This window comes from Xyrauchen texanus, chromosome 35, assembly GCF_025860055.1.
Source record: "Xyrauchen texanus isolate HMW12.3.18 chromosome 35, RBS_HiC_50CHRs, whole genome shotgun sequence".
Lineage (NCBI taxonomy): Eukaryota > Metazoa > Chordata > Actinopteri > Cypriniformes > Catostomidae > Xyrauchen > Xyrauchen texanus.
In genome coordinates, this window is record NC_068310.1 from 35188748 (window position 1) to 35211923 (window position 23176).

The following is a 23176-nucleotide window of genomic DNA, read 5'->3' on the forward strand; positions in this document are numbered from 1 at the left end:
GCACTTAAAAGTCAGTTTGCAAAAATGTATATAGAGTAACATTTATTCTATGAGACTAATTTAATAAGGCTTAAATTAGCTTTTGAATCCCAGATTTTCAATGTGGATTCAGACCATACATTTAGTCCGTACATCTTGTCTTTCTTCACCATGCCATTAGGCTTATAAAGCCTTGTTTATCTTTCTTCTCTCTCTCACTCTCTCTCTCTCTCTTTCTCTGTGGGTTGTTTGATGTGCAGTATAATTGTATGGTTTGGTGGTTGTGTGTCAGTAGTGGTGTGCTGGCTTGTGTGTGTGTGTGTGTGTGTGTGTGTGTGTGTGGTTCACTTGTTTCCACTGACTTAAACAGAAATCAACAGCCTGATTCAGCATAAAAAAACAGTTTTTTTATTTCTATCTGTAACACACATACACTGTTTACACCTGGTATTAAGATGTCTTGGTGATACGATCACATGTGGTCAGGTGAGACACGTCGCTGTTTACACCTGGCTGCTTAAATGCCTCTTCAGATTTTGAGGGGAGGTACTCCGATTTCACGACAATGTATATTATTCGCCATGTCAGTGTGTTACAGCATGATGTTAAAGTGTAACAATGTAGGCCTAATAAAAGACAAGGCAAAAGAACCGGAGCGCTGTTTTTCCCAGATGCAGTTGAAATTGAATACAATTTAAAACAAACGTAAATTTGTTTTATTTCGAGCAGAATTATCCGTTATTTGTGTGGAGTACCTCTATTAAAGGAGTTTCAGATGTATGTGCTTGTCATCTGTGTGCCTGCATGTTGATTTCAGACACACTGAAGAAGATCACCGAAATGCTCGTGCTTGTGAAGGACTCGCTTTTTCAAATTGCCCGATCAGACATTTTTTTTCCTTTTAAATCCGCTTGTAAATGGCAAAAGTTTAAACTCTTGTTTTAGTGCAGAGGTTGATTGACAGGTGAGGGGGTGTCCCTTTGCTGCTGTCCAGGACTCACACCGGACGGATTAACGGTTACACCTAAAATGCAATTTTGAGCATGTTCATGTATTTTTTGTGATTCGATCACAAAACATTTTGGACCATATTAACACCGGTATTTAGCGATGACCACCTTAGCGATGGCCTCCATTGTTGGTCAATCTCATCCCATAGATCCTCAATCGGATTGATATCTGGGGAATTTGGAGGCCAAGTCAACACCTTGAACTCGTCATTTGTCATGTTCCTCAAACCATTCCTGAACAATTTTTGCAGTGTGGCAGGGCGAATTATCCTACTGAAAGAGGGCACTGCTATCAGGGAATACCATGGCCATGAAGGGGTGTACATCATCAACAACAATCTTTAGGTAGGTGGTACGTGTCAAAGTAACATCCACATGAATGCCAGGACCCAAAGTTTCCCAGCAGAACATTGCCCAGAGCATCACATTGCCTCCGTCGGCCTGCCTTCTTCCCACAGTGCATCCTGCATATCTTCCCCACGTAAATGACCCACATGCACCCGACGGAGGGATACGCCATAGTAGAGTCCTCGCCACTACCATCCACCCCAACGGAGCAGCCGTGGTCATCCGCCAGAGGAACGACTGCCAACCTCGAGGGGATGAGGGGCTCCTAGCCGACCGCCTGGTGTGGTCTGGGCCACTGCCAGAGGTGGAGAAGACCCCTACCAGCCGCTAAACCACAGCGGGGTCAGAAAACAGCCAACTGCGAGTGGGGAGGGGCTGCTGGCCAACCGCTTAGAGAGGGAGAACCAATGCCAGGGGCGGGGAAAGAAACCTTCCGTCTTCTCAAAGCGCGGCAGGGCGTTCCAACCACCAGGGGCCGGAGGACTGCCTCCGATCCGCCCGGGAGGGGTGGCTGTCGTGCACTAGAGGGTGGAGGAGTGGCCGAGGACCAGGCTACGGCGTATCGGAGAACCGGCGAGCCGCTCCGCACTGGCCTTTCCCTCTCTTTTTAAATTGTATTATGGTGTTTTTGGTTGGTATTATCACTGTTTCAGTGTGTACGTACCATGTTGTTTTTGATAATATTGTTGTGTCCTTCCTATTGTCTCCTCCCAGATCCAGAAAGACAGGGATGACCTGCTGGCAGACGGTGCCAGAAGGGCACATTATGCCACAAATGCTTTCGATTGAGCTAAACTTGTTTTGAACCCGAAGAATTCCATTAAACCAAGTTTCCATTTGCTTTTAAATGAATCCCATTGCTGTGTAGAAGAACAATTGAGATATTAAAGAGGTCTCTTTTGAGAATTTTCTTTCTTATAGGTTCCTCTGAAAGAAAACAAAAAAAAACAAAAAAATATATATAAAACTCTATTTGCTTTATGAATCACTTTTTCAGTGCAACATGTCCCCAAATGACCCCTATGGGAGGTTTAGTCAGATGTACCTCCCTTTTGGGGACAATTATGTCTCAAAACTATAGCTTAGAACACACACATAGATTCTATACTCAAGTGTTTACATGTTCACATTAAACCAGATTTGATTGTCTAATAAAGTGAAAACAACTACTCTATCAGCAGAGTGGGTGTGTGTGATGTGTGTTTGGAAAAGCATTGTGATGATTTTTCCATGTTAACAGCTCACGTTCGATGACTGCATCGCTGGCTGAAGTTCAGTGTGTGTTAGATGCTGGAAACGATGACTCATGTGGTGATGTACCGCAATTTAATCATACACACAATTCATGTACAAATGCATCCGATTTCATCAGCACACACAGGCACAAATGTACACTTTGAATGGAGAAGTATACACACACACACACACACACACAGACACACATAGGTTTAAACATATAATAACATACTATAGAACTATAATTTCATCAAACCCCCAAAAAAAGAAACTCTATGCTAAGGTCAAAGCAGGCTGATCCTCCAACAAAACTCCAATAAAATCCATTACAGTGAAGCTCTGTGGAGGTACCACGGTACAGTGATTGTATCCGACGGTAATACCATGGTACTTTGATATATAAGAGAAACACCAAAAAATAATAATAATAATAAATAAAAAAAATTTTATTGTCATGCTATAAAATTGTTACAAAATTGTAATACAATACAACAGTATTACCACGGTAAAAAAAAAAAAAAAAAGGTACTTCCATGGTACATATTAAAAATAAATTATATTACTATTACTTGTCTACAAAAAAATAAAAAATAACATAGTATTAAACTCATACATGTAGAGAAAATATTGTATTTACTATAGTACAATGTCCCAAAAACATATCTAACCATGGTACATATTAATATTAATATTTATATATATATATTAGGGCTGTCGATTTAACGCGTTAATTCGGTGCGATTAATTTGACAAAAAATATTGCGTTAACATTAACATTAACGCAATTAATCGCACCATAATAAGGAAGATTCCTGATAAATGCAAGCTTGTAGTACCACCTGTTTACTCCAGAGGGCAGTAAGTGAAATTTCAGCTGTATGAGCAATGCGCAGTTTTTACAGTGAAGAAAACAACCCACAACACAGACATGCATTACGTTCTTGCTTTCAAAACACTTGAAGGAGCGCAAATGCGAACTAAGAGCTCTCAAGATGTGTTTAAAGATTGAGTATTAAACTATATTTAACTTGACACAGTGACCTAAAAATGTATGTTTATGATGCAACACACCCGAGATGCTACACGAGCATGTCTGACGCGTGTTGAAATTGACGGGTCCTTAAACAAGCCCTCATAATAAATGTCCAACTGATTGACAAATTCACTTGTGAAATGGATTGCTGTGAACTGTGCGTCAATGATTGACTTATGATCAATAATATGGTAGTAAACAATACATTGTATTCTAAAGCCACTTTTTGTATTGTCTTATCAATGATTAACTCTTCTGCCACAAAAATGTAATGCATTTTAATTATCTGAATATTTTTAATTATATATATATATATATATATATATCATTTAAAAATATTTTACGATAACTATGTGTAATTATATATTGATATAAATATGTATAATCTTTATATATTGAATTATTGTTATATGAGGGCTTTCTCAGCAAATATTTGTATATGCGATTAATCGCGATTAATTAATCGGGACACCATGTAATTAATCCGATTAAAAATGTGAATCGATTGACAGCCCTAATATATATATATATATATATATATATATATATATATATATATATATATATATATATATATTAATTAATATACCATTATATAACATTACCATGTTACTTGTCTATAAAAATAAAACATAGTATTTCTATGGTACATGTCAATGAAAAAATAAATACATAATTATGATATATTAATATATAGGTGATATACCGGTAGACATGATCAACGGGTAGACATTTAAGTGCCTATAAGAGTTTTATAACAGTAAAACACTGTAATAGTGGTTGTTTACCACTTTTGGAATACCACCAATATATTTATTTCTATTATTTTATTTACTCTGACTATGTTTGTCAAGTTCCAAATAAAGAGAAAATTATATAAGTGGAAGCAGTTTTCATTTCTAAAGTATTTAATTACGTAAATGACTGGATTAAAAAAATAAGCATTACAATATGGTTATATATATATATATATATATACATATATACCATTTTTGTTAAATAAAATTAACATAGTATTACCATGGTACACATCCAAACACATGGTATTAACATGGTAAATATCCACAAATAAATGTATATTACCATGTTATTTGTCAAAATAAGTAAAATATAGTATTACCATGGTACATTTCCAAAAAATAGGATACACCCATGATACAGTGTCCTAAAAACATGGTATAACTGTGGTACATTTCCAAAAGAAATAGTATTAACATGGTATAATGTCCAAAAAACATGTTATTACCATGCTACTTGTCAAAATTATACTACTTTTAAAACACCATTAAATTCATAAATCACAAAAATGATCAAAATCATAAATCTTAAAACACTTCATCAGAAATATACTCTCAAAGGCCAACATTAAAGCCAAATATTTACAGGTGATGACTACAATCACGTGTGACAACATTATCATATATATAGTTTTGCCATATAACAATGACTCTGGAACAAAAGCCTCTCTGTCCTGCAACCGTGAAGTGAGTGAGTGTGTGTGTTTAATTCCTTCTGGAGAGAACTGAACGTTTCTGTGGTTTTTGTGGCCAGTTCATTATGTGCTACTGCAAAGCAAGAGAGAGACAGAGAGAAACAGAGACTATTTATATTCTCAGTATGAGGCCAGTGGAAGGAATGTCAGCTTTCCACTAGCGCTCCACAATCCTGAAGTTCTTCTCGCGTGTCTGGACCTGCAGGGTTCCCTGAACATCTCCTCAATATTCCTGAACATTCAATTATAAATCGCTCTTTGCCAATTCACATAACAGGAATCCAGACAACCGGCAGACATCTTTACAACACAAATTAGCTCGTAAGTATTAGCATTTCCAGGCGTGCAAGGTCAATGTTATTCCTTAAACATCTTCTAGTGGATCTACACAATGCAAGGCACAAAGTCTTTGCTGAAATGCATCATGGGATGTTTATAGCATTTATATGTGATGTGACACGTCATTGTTAACCGTCTACACTGAAAGTGAAAATGCTGTGCTAATCCACAAAGTTGCAGCCAATCAGAACATATTTGAAGTTTAAATACAGCTATGTGGAGCCCAACTTTGGACCAATTCAATTTCACTCTGAGAGGGGCTATAAGTGAAAATTACACATCAAATATGTTCTGATGGGCTGTGGATAATTATGAGAATCTATGTAAGGCTAACAGACACACACACACACACACACTCCAGAGAGTCAAGCATGTAACCTTTAGCATCCTGCTCAAATGAACCATTACAGCACCAACAGCTGCCCTCCAGTGATTCCTCATCCACAGGATAAGAAAACCCTTATGAAAGCTCAAAGAGTTTTTGAAATCTTACGTGTAGCATTTTGGCAGGAACTTTGTCTACCATGGTACATTTTTGTAAAGAAACTGAAATATCAGCCTCATTCTGGGTGTCAGCGTTTGGATGAATGCACAAGTCATCTGTGATATGAACTCGTGTGGTATTTTTGAAGACGGCAAATGTAATATATTCAAAGGTTTTTTTAACTCAGAGTCTCTATACATCAGCATTTACTGCTATAAACCATGAACCACACTAAAACACAGAGGAGGAACACACAATGCCTTGTTTCAGGATCATGAATGTGGCATTGAGGTTACACACATGCCTAAAAAGTGTTTCGTTTGTGAACGACTCAGTGTTTTAAACGAATCGTTCTCGTTCACTTCCGTTTTTTTATCGAACCATATGAATCACTGATTTAATGACACAATTACTGTGGTGTTGGCGTAGTGGGCTAAAGCACATAACTGGTAATCAGAAGGTCGCTGGTTCGATCCCCACGGCCACCACCATTGTGTCCTTGAGCAAGGCACTTAACTCCAGGTTGCTCCGGGGGAATTGTCCCTGTAATAAGTGCACTGTAAGTCCCTTTGGATAAAAGCGTCTGCCAAATGCATAAATGTAAATTACTCATAACACATAAAAGACGCTCATTTGTCGCCACCTACTGGCATAAAGATGTAATCTGGCGAAATGCTGACTGAATGAATCACTTTGGTGAACGGATTCAAAACACTCGACTAAGTGAATCAAAATCCCTACCATTGCCACTTGGCAGGTGCTGGCGCCCTCTGGTTTAAGCTGTTAGAGCAACACCTGAAATTCAACCATAAAGCAAAAACCTAACCAGGGCAACACGACAAGCAATTTTCCTGTCCAGTCCACACTGAAAACAAAATTACAGCCTATCAGAACAGTGTGGACGCTCTCTCGCAAGGCACAGCTGAAGAGCATAAAACTAAGAACACATGCTGGAATGGTAGTGGTGTAGTGTGTTATAGCACATAACTGGTACTCAGAAGGTTGCTGGTTTGATCCCCAAAGCCACCACCATTGTGTCCTTGAGCAAGGCACTTAACTCCAGGTTGCTCCGGGGGGATTGTCCCTGTAATAAGGGCACTGTAAGTCATTTCGGATAAAAGCATCTGCCAAATGCATAAATGTAAATGTAAACATGCTGTATCTTGTATTTCATTGACTGCTGTGATACTACTTGAGACGGCATCCTTTTTATCGCTTTTCTTGAGGAACTTGAAATCCTTGAAGGATTTTACATAAAATTTACAACAGTGATTAACAGCCGCCTCTGAATTTCCAGCACAACGGCAAAATAAATTATATTTTACCCATGTTGTGAGCTTGCAGTCTGAATTGAAAGTGATAAAGTACGATTTTTAAAAGTAGCGTGAAACATTTTCAAAAACAAGACGTAATTTGAAAGCGTTTTGTTCACAGCGCTCAGAAACATGCAACATAACTATTGTGATTCGATTCACAAACAAATGACTCTTATGAGCTTATGGTTCATTAAATGAATCACTCCAAACGATTCACCTTCTCGTGAGATATCGGTATGAATCAGTCACTGATTCAGTCAGGGTTGCGTATCCCGTACAGCGACATAACTCACTACTTAACCACCCGAACAGTAGTAACTACATTGCACATCCATCTATCGAACCATGTTGGTTCAACAGTATAGATCTGTCTTTAATGACTTTATGCAGTGGGTGGAGAAATAACTTCCGTAAATATTACATTATAATAGCACATTTACATGTACACCATAAAGCCGTTTAATGCCAGAAAGATGCTGAAGACACGAAAGTGGCATGCACTGTGTAATGCGACAGATGCATTGCGATGCAATAGCGGGGTTTCCCTCTACATTAGACTTCGGTGTTCACCTGACACACTTGAGCTTATACGCACATGTGCACTCTTTCGAAAACATATAAACGCCACTTATGCATTTCTCATAACGGCCTTTAATCCCTTAAATGGCTGCACTCGCATTTACATGACATTTCAGAATGCCGCTTTCTGCAAAACCCCAGAATAAATATGGAATGAAAGATATAGAAGCCTCAGCAAAGTCAAATGATGTCCATACAGTAAACTAACCAGGGACTATGCTTCTAACCACAGGTAAAGAGTCTACAAAATTTGGTGGGAAACACCAAATCATTGATCTATGTTGGTAATAATAAAACTTGTGACCATAGGTCGCAACTCACTTGCTGAGCAGCAAGTCATGTCCGACCCAAAATAAATTAACCGTTTTGTTTACTTCAAGGTTACTCACCCTCGCGACATCCCAGATGTGTATGACTTACTTTCTTCTGCTGAACTCAAATTAAGATTTTTGAAGAATATTTCAGCTCTGTAGGTCCAAACAATGCAAGTGAATGGGTGCCAAAATTTTGAAGCTTCAAAAATCATACAAGTCAGCATAAAAGTAATCAATCAGTCTCCAGTGATTTAATCTATGTCTTCAGAAGCGATATGATAGGTAAGGGTGAGAAACAGATACATTTTAAAGTCCTTTTTGCCATCACTCTCCACTTTCACTTTTATATTCTTCTTCTTTTGTTTTTGGTGATTTACATTCTTCGTGCATATCGCCCCCTACTGGGCAAGGAGGAGAATTTATGCTAAAAACTGACTTAAATTTTGATCTATATCTCAACCACACCTATCATATCGCTTCTGAAGACATGGATTTAACCACCGGCGTCTTATGGTTACTTTTATGCTGTCTTAATGTGCTTAAAAATTTTGGCTCCCATTCGCTTGCATTGTATGGACCTACAGAGCTGAAATATTCTTCTAAAAATCTTTGTTTGTGTCCAGCAGAAGAAAGGCATACACATCTGGGATGGCATGAGGGTGAGTAAATGATGAGAGAAACCCTATAGATTTTTAATTATTTTATTAATACCAACGTAATATAAGGTTAAATATAGTGGTATAAATGAACATTTTACAAATATAAATAACTAAAATAATTATGAAAAAAAACTAAAAGTAAAAACAATGTTAGCAAGATTTACCCTGCTAAATTAAGGCATAAATGCTTCATCACAGTCTGTAAAATGGGTCCATTTAGTAGGAAATACTGATATCTGGACTACTTGGCATGACAATGCAGAAATAGAAACCAATTGTACCAGTTTGCATTTAGACGTAAGATTAACATGGAAGACCTTTTATCATTTGTCTCATCTGGTTAGGACAAGGTGTTACAGCGCTGCAATCTCACACAATCACATCCACATGAATAAACACAGACTGTAAAGATCAGGAATGTTGGAATGTGTGAATATACCTGATTTGAGAGCAAGATACACACACACACACACACACACACAAACATAAACACACTCAACCAAGCTGTTCCCACACCAAATCAGCGTTTTGTGATTCCAGATCACCTTTTCAAGCTACGCGTTTTCCGTACGGAAACTCGCTTGCATTTCTCTGCGAGAAACATGTGTTTTCTTCACTCTTAATGAAACGGTATTTAATTCCTCTGCTGTTCCACAGAGAGGGGAGGAAAAACATCTGGAACACATTTTTCCTTTTTTCTCCTCTTTTTCCCTTCTATTTCTCTGGGATCAGCAGACAGCACAATCTCGGCGATAGCTTCCAGATGTGAGAACACAAGCTCTCTCTCTCTCTCTCTCTCTCTCTCTCTCTCTCTCTCTCCATCTATATCACTTTGCATCCTCTAAAATGCCAAATATTAAAAGAAATCCATCAAAGCTGCTCCACCTGTGGTTATTCATTCCAAACACACACATATCCCATGATGAAGTCCTCTGGATTTGCTCTAGTCATGCTGACACTGATACAGCGGCACTAGTACAGGTATGTAGGGAATGTTATTCTAGAAGAAGTGAGTGCACATGTGTGTGAGGTTTGTGAAAGACCAGGGGAAACTTAGGCCATTGCAGGGGTGCTTAGAACTTGAGAGGCCAGACACACACACACACACACACACTTGTACAAACTCCGACCCCCCAATTAATCACAACAAAGCCTTAGCAAAGCCCAAACATGGCATCTGTCTAAAAGCCCAGTGAAAGACTCCATTCATACTGATCTGAGCAGACAGAAACGCTATACTCGAAAACGTTCAAACTCTCAAATTCTGGGAACCAGAGGCACATACACACGCGCACGCATGCATGGAAGAAAACAATGCAGTGTAGGTGAGCAGCAGGGGGTGGTGGGCTGTATCAGGACCAAGTGTAATCCGAAAGAATAACAGCAATTCTGCCCGCCTTTACAAACCAACACATTTTTGTCGACACTGTGAGTGGTGCTTGTTCATGCAAAATGTGCTGTCACAGTGCTAGGGTGTTGTGGGTGGTTGCCAAGGAGTTGCTACCTAGTTGCTAGTTAGGGAGTAACTAAATAAATGTAGTGACGCTAGTTACTTAACTACATTTTCAGTAGCGTGACAGTAATTCTGATTTTTTTACAACAATCTAGTTTTTCCATTCACAAGTTGCATTTTCCAACGAATAGCTATGTAGCGTCACGAAATGCTACATTTATCACGTTGTGTTGTGATAGCAGTAATGGAGCCGAGGGAGTAATCAAACACGCTCACCTAAACCGTCCTCTCCATCTCATATGTAGCACTGGGAAATCCAAATCATTTAAGTGAATCAGTTCTTTTGGAAAGTTAATGTAAATGAACCGGTTGCAATAAACCCTACTGTTGTAATTACTGGAAAAATCAAGTTGTCTTAACTAAACATTACTTGAAATGTCAATTTTAGTGCTAATAACTCTATAGTGGCTATGCCTTGAATTATTTAATTATGTTTCCTTGGTCAAAGGGAACATATGAGGGCATTTCAATAGTTGTTATTATGAATTCGTAGAGGTTTTGGGAGGGCCTGGGTAGCTCAGCAATAAAGACGCTGACTACCACACCTGGAGTCGCAAGTTAGAATTCAGGGCATGCTGAGTGACTCCAGTCAGGCTTCCTAAGCAACCAATTGGCCCGGTTGCTAGGGTGGGTAGATTCACGTTGGGTTAACCTCCTCGTGGTCGCCATAATGTGGTTCTCATTCTCGGTGGGGCGCGTGGTGAGTTGTGCGTGGATGCCGCGGTGAAGAGCGTGAAGCCTCCACATGCACTAGGTCTCCGCGGTAACGCACTCAACGAGCAACGCAATAAGATGCGCGGACTGACTGTCTCAGATGCGGAGGCAACTGAGATGCGTCCTCCACCACCAGTGGCGGCTGCTGGTCTTTCAAAGAGGGGAAGCTCATTTTCGGCCTACATTATAAACTTATTTACCCTATTTTTTGCACTAAATCAATCTTAGGTGTTGATCTGCCCTGCTGTTTAATTCAAATTTTTTTCCTCGTAAGGAAGACTTTCAAATGGCTTCGCCAAAATCAGGTCGACAATATTAGCACCGGTCTGCCATCGTGCGCAGTTTCACCCGTACGACGCTAGCCTAGCCTACTGTATGAACGAACGAACGAACGAACGAACGAACGAACGTAACGCTCTAAAACAAAAATATATTAAACTTGGTAAAACTGAAACAAGGAATGTGGTGTATAATTGTGTGAATGTATTATGCAAATTGACTAGCAATTTCGCCAAACAAATATAAAGAAATAGGTTGCAGCAGTTTGTCTTTCGACTACACTTGAGAAATCCGCGATGGGACTGAGCTCGAAATAGCTTCAGTGACTTCTTATAGTACAGATTCGCTGTCAATCAAAAGGAGATGCAGTCTTTCGACAGATCCTCCAATCATCACGCTGAAGCCCGGAGTCCGGCCAGCCCACTCCTCATTCACCCCCAGAGACGCTGAGCGTCCGTGGGCGGACATAATCGCAGCATTTATCCAATGGCCGCCTATTTTCGAGCACTGAAAAAACTGTTCAGAGCAGCCCCATTGAAGTCAATGGACGCTCGGCTTCAACAGGGAAATGCACTGACGCTACGGGAATGTATGAGAAGTAAATCGAGTCAGCCGACCTGCTATATGTAATGTAGCTGATTCTGAACGAACTCGTCTTCGAGATGAACGTGTTCTAACGCATTTTTAGTCAATAAATTGTTTACACAATAGTACATATTTGACCATTATTTTTTTGACATTATAGGGGAAGCTGAGCTTCCCTTGCAGTCTTAAAGAAATCCCCACTGTCCACCACCCTGATTGAGGTGAGTCCCTACAACACCACGAGGACTTAAGAGCACATTTGGAATTGTGCATTGCAAATTGGGGGAATTCATAGAGGTTTTAGCTCTTGTGTAGAATTATTTATGTTACAATTTTACATTTATGCATTTGGCAGACGCTTTTATCCAAAGCGACTTACAGTCGCTTTGGATCTGTGTCCCCCACTTATTACAGGGACAATCCCCCCCAGAGCAACCTGGAGTTAAGTGCCTTGCTCAAGGACACAATGGTGGTGGACATGGGGTTAGAACCTGTGACCTTCTGATTAACAGCCCTGTGCTTTAGCCACTACGCCACTACCACTCACATGTTGTTTCGTTGCAAAGAGTTTCGTGTGATGACACCATTAGGATGATCTGTGTCCCCTTTGGTCAAGTTGAACCCTATTAACACAATCTCAATGCTCCTTGTGCATGTGCAACTGAAGTACAGGTACTGTATATATGCATTTCTGTGGAGAAATAAGTTGAATTAATGATTAACCCTAGAATATGTTATATGAACCGTACCCCAGACCGCCATTTCAAGTGGACTCGGTTGCGGTTCGCTGGTGTGCACCCGAGTTTGGAAAACATCGTTCACACCACCCAAACGAACCGAACATTAACAGCATTCGAACTCGGGTGCGCCCCAAAAGTGCTAGTGTGAAAGCACCCTCAATCACTTGAGTTCAGTCAACTTATTAGGGTTTTCAGTGTATACATTTAAAAATATTAACATTTTTTAAATAGCTTCAATGTAGTTAGCTGCTTTTTCTTAGTAACTTGCAGTGTAGCTAACTTCTTTTTAAAAACTAGCCTTAACTAGCCTTTAATCTAAAGTTAACTAGCCAACCTTACTTAGTAGCTCGTAGCTTGGGAAGCTAAAGATTCAAAGTAGCTTCCCCATCACTGTTAGATTAATCTGGGTCTGGTTGGTACAAGGGTGTTCTGGGTGGTTGCTATGCAGTTGCTAAGGAGTTGTGAATGGTTGTTAGTATATACGTAGCTATGCATGAGGTAAATAGGGTGCTAAGGTGTTGCTAACTTACTAGCCAAAAGAGCCCACAGCTATATTCTGTTCCCATTTGCAACAAACTCCTGAAGTTAAGAAAACTTTTCATTACAGTTGAATGGTTTTTGTCTAAGAATTAGGATGGCTCAGGAAAATCTTTAGCTCACTTAGAAAATGAAGAGCAAATTTAAGTTACAACACAATAGTATGTGATGCCAGTCATGTCTCCCACACTATCACAAACACACAGAATTTTGCTGCAATGGTTCTTAGGTGTGATTGATTCCATTTTTTTAACTCAATAAGTCACTTTTCACATCAAAAAATCCCACTTTCATATAGTTTGTCTCTCCCTGCTCAAAATGATGTGTTTTCCAGACGCAAAGTCTCGGGAGGGGCCCTGTAAACCTCTAGGGTGGTCATAATCTGAAGGTTACCACCTACAGTAGGTCACCTTTAACCTCTGCTCCACTGACCTCATCTCCTGTAAGTCTGCTGTCATTAGCTAGTATAACTCACCACCCTTCTGCCCTCATTCTCTCACTTTTATACTTTCTCTTGCTTCCATGTTTTTTACTGTATTTAACAAGGTCCTACATTTCTCAACCTCCTTCCTCGAATCGATTAATTCCGATGTTTCACTTCTTTTAAGGAAACCATTCACTGAAAAAATAACACACGCCCAAACACATAGTCCTGAACACTTCTCAGCATCCTTTCTTGCTAGATGATTCATTTCAATGAACCGAATCAAAATAGAATAATTTCAGACCCCTTAAAGGGATAGCTGACCCCAAAATGAAAAGCATCAGTCACCATTCACTTTCATTGCATCTTATTTTTTTCATACAATGAAAGTGAATGGCGACTGAGGCTGTCATTCTGTCTAACATCTCCTTTTGTGTTGCACGGAACAAAAACAATCGTACAGATTTGGAAAGAGTGGTTAAATAGTGACAGACTTATTATTTGTATTTTTTTCATCTGCAGTTATTGTAGCAACCGCAATGAACTTTATGTGTGTTTTAACACAAGAGACTTGTTGGACAGGGTTTGGTCCTCTAGTCAGACGCAATATCTCGATTTTATAGTGTGTGAACTGAACCCTTTAAGGTGTTTGAACAATCACCCTCCCAAATGTGGGTTTAGATTGAATTGAGACATGAAACACTTTCAATTATAAAACAATGCAACCCTGAAACACACACTATAAACTTCAAACCACACAAACCAAAAGTAAAAAAATATTTACAGTAGGTCTCGACTTGGCCACAGAAAAAGTGTCTAATGCAGTACAAAATGTACAACATTACTGTCGATGTTGGTACTAACTAAATATCACGGTACCAAAAAACATTAAATGGTACGATATCATCTTTTTGCTAATTTTGGTACCGTATTGCAGTATGCTGTAAAATTAGCAAAATGACAGTTTTGAGATTAAATCAATTACTTTTTGAAAATAAAATAAAAAACTCTGGATATGGCCAAGTGTTATCATTAAACAGCAGAACGATTTAATTAAATTTAATATTATACGGTCACATGCGCTAGAGAATGAACAAGAGGTGATTCACACTCACACACACAAAGATCCCCCATTTAGCCTTAACAGACTGTAGGGGCAAGTGCTGTTAGCAAGCACCTATGAAGGCCGGAACAGTACACGAGGGGGTGGGTGGCCAGCACCACGCCCGACCGCCTTTGTCTCTCCAGTGGCTGATTATCCTGTTTTACACACCACACCAGGTACTCATTTTAGGCTGAGTCGACCTAGGGGAGGCCCGGGACAGGTTCAGATAATCGTCAATGGTGTTGGCCATGAGCAGGAATCGAACTGAGGTCACCAGGTAACCGCTACACTAGTGCTCACCCTTCTCACACACACACACACACACACACACACACACACACACACACACACACACACACACACACACACACACACACACACACACACACACACACACACACACACACACACACACACACACACACACACACACACACACACACACACACACACACACACACACACACACACACACACACACACACACACACACACACACACACACACACACGTTGTGTTTCCATGTTTTATGGGGACTTTCCATAGACATAATGGTTTTTATACTGTACAAACTTTATATTCTATCCTCTAAACCTAACCCTACCCCTAAACCTAACCCTCACAGAAAACATTCTGCATTTTTACATTTTCAATAAAACATAATTTAGAATGATTTATAAGCTGTTTTCCTCATGGGGACCGACAAAATGTCCCCACAAGGTCAAAAATTTCGGGTTTTACTATCCTTATGGGGACATTTGGTCCCCACAAAGTGATAAACACACGCTCACACACACACACACACACACACACAATGCTTAATTTTCATGCAGTGTGTTTACAGTATAAACGGCTGTTAACACTTACATGAACTCCAGTGCAGCACTGAGATTTCAGCTCCAGAGTCACAACATGATATAACTAACCCATTAAGTGGTGGTGGTGTAGTGGTCTAAGCACATAACTGGTAATCTGGTAATCAGAAGGTTGCTGGTTCGAGCCCCACAGCCACCACCATTGTGTCCTTGAGCAAGGCACTTAACTCCAGGTTGCTCCGGGGGGATTGTCCCTGTAATAAGTCCCTGTAAGTCGCTTTGGATAAAAGCGTCTGTCAAATGCATAAATGTAAATGTAAAAACAGGAAAAACTCAAAGGTCTGTCAAAATAAAAGTCCCGCTTAAACGAAAGCTCTATTCAACTGGATGCGTGAAATTGAAGACAGAAAAATATAACTAACTACTGTATAAAAATTTAATATTCAAAAAGTAGCAATAATACTTATAATAACAATTATATAATATAACATGGTGTTTTAATATTATTATTATTATCTGTAAGCAATATCACAAATGCAAGTGTTTTATCAGCATGTTGTGATGCGGCCATAACAGCCTTGTGCCACCAATAATCAGATTATTTATTTATTTATTTTCATTAATGTCTTCATTAATACTGTTAAGATAGCTTTGTTGTGCAGCATTTTTTTTTTACCAAAAATAAAATAGCATTTTTGCTGGATATATACAGGTCCTTCTCAAAAAATTAGCATATTGTGATAAAGGTCATTATTTTCCATAATGTAATGATAAAAATTAAACTTTCATACATTTTAGATTCATTGCACACCAAATGAAATATTTCAGGTCTTTTATTGTTTTAATACTGATGATTTTTGCATACAGCTCATGAAAACCCAAAATTAGCATATCATGAAAAGGGTCTCTAAACGAGCTATTAACCTAATCATCTGAATCAACTAATTAACTCTAAACACCTGCAAAAGATTCCTGAGGCTTTTAAAAACTCCCAGCCTGTTTCATTACTCAAAACCGCAATCATGGGTAAGACTGCCGACCTGACTGCTGTCCAGAAGGCCATCATTGACACCCTCAAGCAAGAGGGTAAGACACAGAAATAAATTTCTGAACAAATAGACTGTTCCCAGAGTGCTGTATCAAGGCACCTCAGTGGGAAGTCTGTGGGAAGGAAAAAGTGTGGCAAAAAATGCTGCACAACGAGAAGAGGTGACCGGACCCTGAGGAAGATTGTGGAGAAGGACCGATTCCAGACCTTGGGGACCTACGGAAGCAGTGGACTGAGTCTGGAGTAGAAACAACCAGAGCCACTGTGCACAGGCACCAGAAACAGCGGCAGAAGCGCCTGACCTGGGCTACAGAGAAGCAGCACTGGACTGTTGCTCAGTGGTCCAAAGTACTTTTTTCGGATGAAAGCAAATTTTGCATGTCATTCGAAATCAAGGTGCCAGAGTCTGGAGGAAGACTGGGGAGAAGGAAATGCCAAAATGCCTGAAGTCCAGTGTCAAGTACCCACAGTCAGTGATGGTCTGAGGTGCCATGTCAGCTGCTGGTGTTGGTCCACTGTGTTTTATCAAGGGCAGGGTCAATGCAGCTAGCTATCAGGAGATTTTGGAGCACTTCATGCTTCCATCTGCTGAAAAGCTTTATGGAGATGAAGATTTCATTTTCAGCACGACCTGGCACCTGCTCACAGTGCCAAAACCACTGGTAAATGGTTTACTGACCATGGTATTACTGTGCTCAATTGGCCTGCCAACTCTCCTGACCTGAACCCCATAGAGAATCTGTGGGATATTGTGAAGAGAAAGTTGAGAGACGCAAGACCCAACACTCTGGATGAGCTTAAGGCCGCTATCGAAGCATCCTGGGCCTCCATAACACCTCAGCAGTGCCACAGGCTGATTGCCTCCATGCCACGCCGCATTGAAGCAGTCATTTCTGCAAAAGGATTCCCGACCAAGTATTGAGTGCATAACTGAACATAATTATTTGAAGGTTGACTTTTTTTTGGTATTAAAAACACTTCTTTTATTGGTCGGATGAAATATGCTAATTTTTTGAGATAGGAATTTTGGGTTTTCATGAGCTGTATGCCAAAATCATCAGTATTAAAACAATAAAAGACCTGAAATATTTCAGTTGGTTTGCAATGAATCTAAAATATATGAAAGTTTAATTTTTATCATTACATTATGGAAAATAATGACCTTTATCACAATATGCTAATTTTTTGAGAAGGACCTGTATATTCACATATTTCATTATTTTTTTTATTTTTTTTATTAAAGCTGTATGTATCAATTTGATTAAACACCATTTGATCATAGCATTTCATTAAAACATTTAACATGGAATCCAGAAAAATTCCAATGAAAAATACAGAATTTGTATCTGTGAGACTTTATGCAGATCTTTTAATCAAGTAATTTTCTGTGTATTTTCAAAAAAGATCTGAGGCTTTTTATTTGTTGATTATAGTATCAATTTATTATTGATATGAGGTACCTGGTCTGGTATCGTACCGAAGCCAAAATATTGGAATCGGAGCAACCCTACTGTCCTGTGATCCAAGAGTTGGACCACCTACATGATGATGGCAAGAACAGGACTGAGCGCTGGTCTGGTTTTATGCAACACCCACAAATTCGCATCTGCTGACATTGTTACTATTAGACTAGCATTGGCATCTATACTAAACTTGTGACATATCTTCTGACTGTAGTTTATAAGTATTACAGAGTATTTTGAGTTTAAGTTTCTGTGTAAATCATTCGTAAAACCATTCTTATGCAAATTGTTGCACTGAACTGTATGAAATCATTTACGTTCAGTAAAAAGAGTTTTATGCATGAATTTCTAAGAAATTAGTTTAGCTTGTATTTCATGAATAAGGCCTACAGGGTCTGAATCGCAATCCATCGCAAGCCAATCTTCACGTGTACTGTAGCACAAATGTTTGCAGACATAATTAGCCTAAAAAGCATGCATACTTGAAAAATACCACATCAGAGAACCATCGCAAACTTATCTTCTCGTCATGCACAAATGTTTATGGGCAATATGCCGCACCAGAGAACCATCACAAACCAATCTTCATGTCTAGCTTAAAGGATTGTGGGCAATATTAGCCTAAAAAAACATGCACCAGAAAACCGTGGCAAACCAATCTTCTTGTGTAGCTCAAAGTTTGTGGATAACATTAGCCTAAAAAACATACCATGTAAAAGAATAGTATGCTAACAGATGCATACTTCGGAGATCCATTGTAAAAAGTATGCTATCTGGGTACCTCTGATATATATTTTTCAATCTACCATGATTTGAGATTTACTAATCTTAATCTTGCATACTATATAGTAGGGATAGTAGGCGAATTGGAATACAGCCTGAATCTAATTGGGAGGGAAACCCTTCATCCCCTTCCTGTTGGAACTGGACTGGTACTTTTAATAGCCAAAGGGAGACACCACTTCTGTTAATGGGAGCTACGGAGCCAAAGGCAACACAAATGTGATTTCTGTATGATAAATATTCCTCTTTCTCAAGGAAACAACTCGGAATCAAACTCCAAATGGAAAGTAATTAGACAAAGACAGACAGCTTGTTCTCATTAAATGTTTGAAAGGCTCCAAGGGTGTGAAAGTTTTCTCCTCTGTGGGGTTTAGGTATGTCCAGCACACAACAACAAGAGTAACCAAAAACAGAGGAAACACATGTGGGCCATAAACAATTGTTACAACATGCCATTTGTTAAAAAGAATCTATTTACTCCCAAAAGTGCAGCACACCCAACAGCCTGAATGAGTAAGGCTGGTCCACCATGAGTGTTCGTAAAACAAAAAAAAGCAGCCATTTTTACTTTACAAGCGTTTGTCTACTATGACACAACAGCACTGCTGTAATCAATGCCGCCTGTATCCCATAATGCACTGCTTAGATAAGTTATGCCTCACCGTCTGCATTACATCATTTTGAGACCACACGTTCTGGAAACATTGAGATCTGACTTGGTTTATCCTTGAAAAGGATCTTTTTTCCATCTTTCCAGAGCTTTCAGAATTTAAGTGCACTACTTAGTGCTCACAGCAGTATTAGGACAGAGCCCACAGCATTTGAGGGGGCCTGGGTAGCTCAGCGAGTATTGAGGCTGACTACCACCCCTGGAGTCGCGAGTTCGAATCCAGAGAGTGACTCCAGCTAGGTCTCCTAAACAACCAAATTGGCCAGGTTGCTAGGGAGGGTAGAGTCACATGGGGTAACATGTGATGGTCAATGTGCTGTTCTCGCTCTCAGTGGGACGCTTTGCAAATTGACTGTCTCAGACGCGGAGGCAACCGAGATTCAGACCTAGTCCACACTAATACGTTTTCGTTTGAAAACGCATCTTTTTCTCTCCATTTTGGCCTTCTGTCCACACTGAGACGGCATTTTTGTCCAAGAAAACTGAGCTTTTCGCAAAACGCACTCCAAAGTGGATACATCTGAAAACGCTGTTTTCGCGTTGCAGTGTGGACTGTGAAAACGGATGCTTTGGAAAACGGTGATGCATTTTTAGTCATGTGATCTATCCAACCAAATCAGTCAAGATGGCGGCCTGTGTTATAGCAGCACTGTTGTGCCTGATACTCACTCTGATAGCGTTGTTAAAAAATAAACCTTCACATTGCGTTCCTTCAAAAGCGAAGGGACGTTTACTCGATATTGGTGTCCGGCGACGGAACACGAGGACAATTGCGTTTCAGACCGTACATGCAGCGGGGATTTTCTGCATGCGCAGTGACACGATTTGACATGAAGCATTTTCGTACGTTTCAGTGTGGATGAGCAACTTTTGGGAAAAGCTTGAAAACGTTATTGTGGACGGAGAGCGTTTTGAAACGAAAGCGCCATTTTCAAATGTATCCGGATTAATGTAGAAGTGGCCTCGTACTCCGCCACCAGGATTGAGGCGAGGCACTACGCCACCACAAGGACTTAGAGCGCATTGCAAATAGGGCATTCCCCCAAAATATGGTGAGCAAGTTCTTGAAAACTTCTTGAACCATAACGCTCCAATTTTAGCAACTACAGTAAATAATACCATCACAATAATGAGCGGCAAAATTGCCATGACCAGACATGAAGCTAATTGCACATACAGAGCAGAATTTCCACCCGCCCGCCCCTTCTCTCTCACCCTCCCTCCAGCCTGGGGAGAGCGAGAGAGAGAGAGAGAGAGAGAGAGAGAGAGAGAGAGAGAGAGAGAGAGAGGTATACTCTCCAGGACAGGCTGGAGAAACAAGGCGGATGAGAATGAGTTATCATATCCTGTCTGCTTTGGCTTTGTCATTACTGTACAAACCATATACTCACATACACCACTATTAAACCTCACATGATCAAATCTGTGCCTGAAACATGGAGCCTTAGAGTGACGGAACACAAACCCTAGATGTCACACAACTGGTATGCAAAAACACCTTCGAAAATAGATTTTTATTTGCTTAGCACGCAAAAAGAGATGCAAAAACTCACTTGATGTTTAATAAATGTCAGATTGCTGATCAGTTTGGAATGCATGTGATTTGATAGATGCATTACCTTTGCTAAAAAATAACTGTTCTACACAATCTACTGGGACATTCCTTAATTTAGCATTTATTTACATTGATGTATTATTTAATCTGTCAGTCGCCAAATAAATGGGACTTGAGAGAGGTGAGATAGTTTGATGGGTGCACTTTTATGAGCCTATGGAAAAACGAACATACCCCTCTCCCTCTCTCTCTCTCTCTCTCTCTCCGTGTGTTTCTCATCTCAGAGTTCTGCATGTTTTTCCAATTACGTTCCTCACTCAGCACGCCTCCCGCAGAAAAACGACTTTCTGCCAGATCTCCTAAAAAGACCGTCATGAAACATCTCAAAAGATATTAAGCTTGGTGTTCACACAATTCACACACTGCATTGATCAATTTTAAGACCACTCTTAAAATTAAACGTTTCAATAGCAACCGAAAGTGGTCCTGATGCCATTGTTCCTCAAATAAATTTCTGGTGCTCTAAAGGACCTAGAAACCAATGTGCTGATCTGAAGAAGCTACAATGTAGCATCAAGAATGTACAACTCTCAAAAGAACCATCTAGCCAACTCAAGAACTCTGTGTGAAGAAGGTTCTTTGGGGAACTCAACATCTGCAAAGAACTATTGAAGAACCTTGATTTTAAGTGTCTACATCCCATTGCTTCAAATCCATATTTGTATTATTTTATTTATTTATCATTTGCATAAAAATAGTTGAGGATGCACCAGTGGGTTCCAACAATAGATGGTGCATTATTATGATTTCATCATATCCAACTCATGCAGCTGTTGATTTCCTTCGCTTTGGAAACTCCTAACATGCATTGAAACTGTTATTCGCTGCTTTTCTAACGCTATCCCTAGATTCGGTATGCAAAACAATTGGTCACAACTGGTCCCGTACAGAACTTAGGGGGCGTACGTACTTGAAAATCCCACTCCAGGCCCCCCTCACCCCCTTCCTCCGGTCATCCCAGTCCCGGGACACCGGATAGACCATGGAATTCATTTGCGAAAAATAACCACAGATGCAGTTTGACCGTGGCACGCAGCCAAAATAATATACATGGTAATAATTTGGCGAACAGCTGATCGACGCTTACCTGCGCTGGCTTGGGAGGTGAAAACGAATAATAGGATTAGCGACAGCCGCACCTCCTTAAACCTCCGCTTTACTTTCCATCTGAAATGTGTATCCATGACCACCTGCGCCCGTCCACACCAAGCGTGGATCGATAAAAGAGTCTGATATGTTTATGCCAACTGCCTTATATCAGGACAGAACCAGTAACCCAAAAGTCCTGGAGAATGAAAGCATGAGAGAGATGGGAGCAGAGGAAATGAAGCCTTTCATGCAGCCATACGTCCTTAAAGTCCTGCAGGAAGGTTCAGTTGGATGGATAGATGGATGGGGCACTCTCTATCCCGTCTTTTCCCTTTCTGTTCTTTCCTTTCCTTCACAGAGCTGGTTCTTTCTCTCTCTTCCAGCTGCAGTGATGCCCCCGTCACTGAAACTCCGCTGAGCCAAAAGTGGGAAAAAACTTAATTCACAAGGGCTGTCAGTCACAACGCGGGCAGCCAATCAGAGGGGACATCGCAAAATATGCGGTCTCTGATTGGTTGGAGCTACAACGAGGAAGGTTAACGATGTTTTTTTATTTATTTATTTATTTATTTTTACGCTTTTTCTTTTTTGTTTTCATTTTGAGCGCATTGGTGATTGCCTTTTAAATTTTTATATATATATACATTATATATATATATATATATATATATATATATATATATATATATATATATATATATATATATATATATATATATTTGACATTTGATCAGATTTTTTCTCTCTCAAAGAGCGAGCAAGCAGAAAACATAACTGCAAAAATCAAACAGTTAAAGTCATAGTTCAGGCAAAAATGAAAATTCTGTCATCATTTACTCAGCCTCACCTCGTTCCAAACCTGTGTGATTTTTTTTATTTAATTTTTTACTTCCATGGAACTAAAAATTAATTTTTTTGTGTGTGTGTTCATTGGAAGACGATAAAAAGCATAAGTGTGATTATTTGATGACAGAATTTTCATTTTTGGGTGAACTATCCCTTTAAGA

At 39.7% G+C, this 23176-nt stretch overlaps 1 protein-coding gene across 2 annotated transcripts in view; it reads right to left on the reverse strand.

The window, feature by feature from the left end:
• LOC127629047 (collagen alpha-1(XI) chain-like) overlaps positions 1-22570 on the reverse strand; it is a 125739-nt gene extending 103169 nt beyond the window's left edge. For both annotated transcript variants that reach the window (XM_052106063.1, XM_052106062.1), the window contains exon 1: positions 22168-22570. In XM_052106063.1, coding sequence (XP_051962023.1) covers positions 22168-22264 — 97 coding nt within the window. In that variant the 5' untranslated portion in view covers positions 22265-22570. The remainder of the gene's footprint in view (positions 1-22167) is intronic.
• Between the last annotated feature and the right edge of the window lie 606 nt (positions 22571-23176).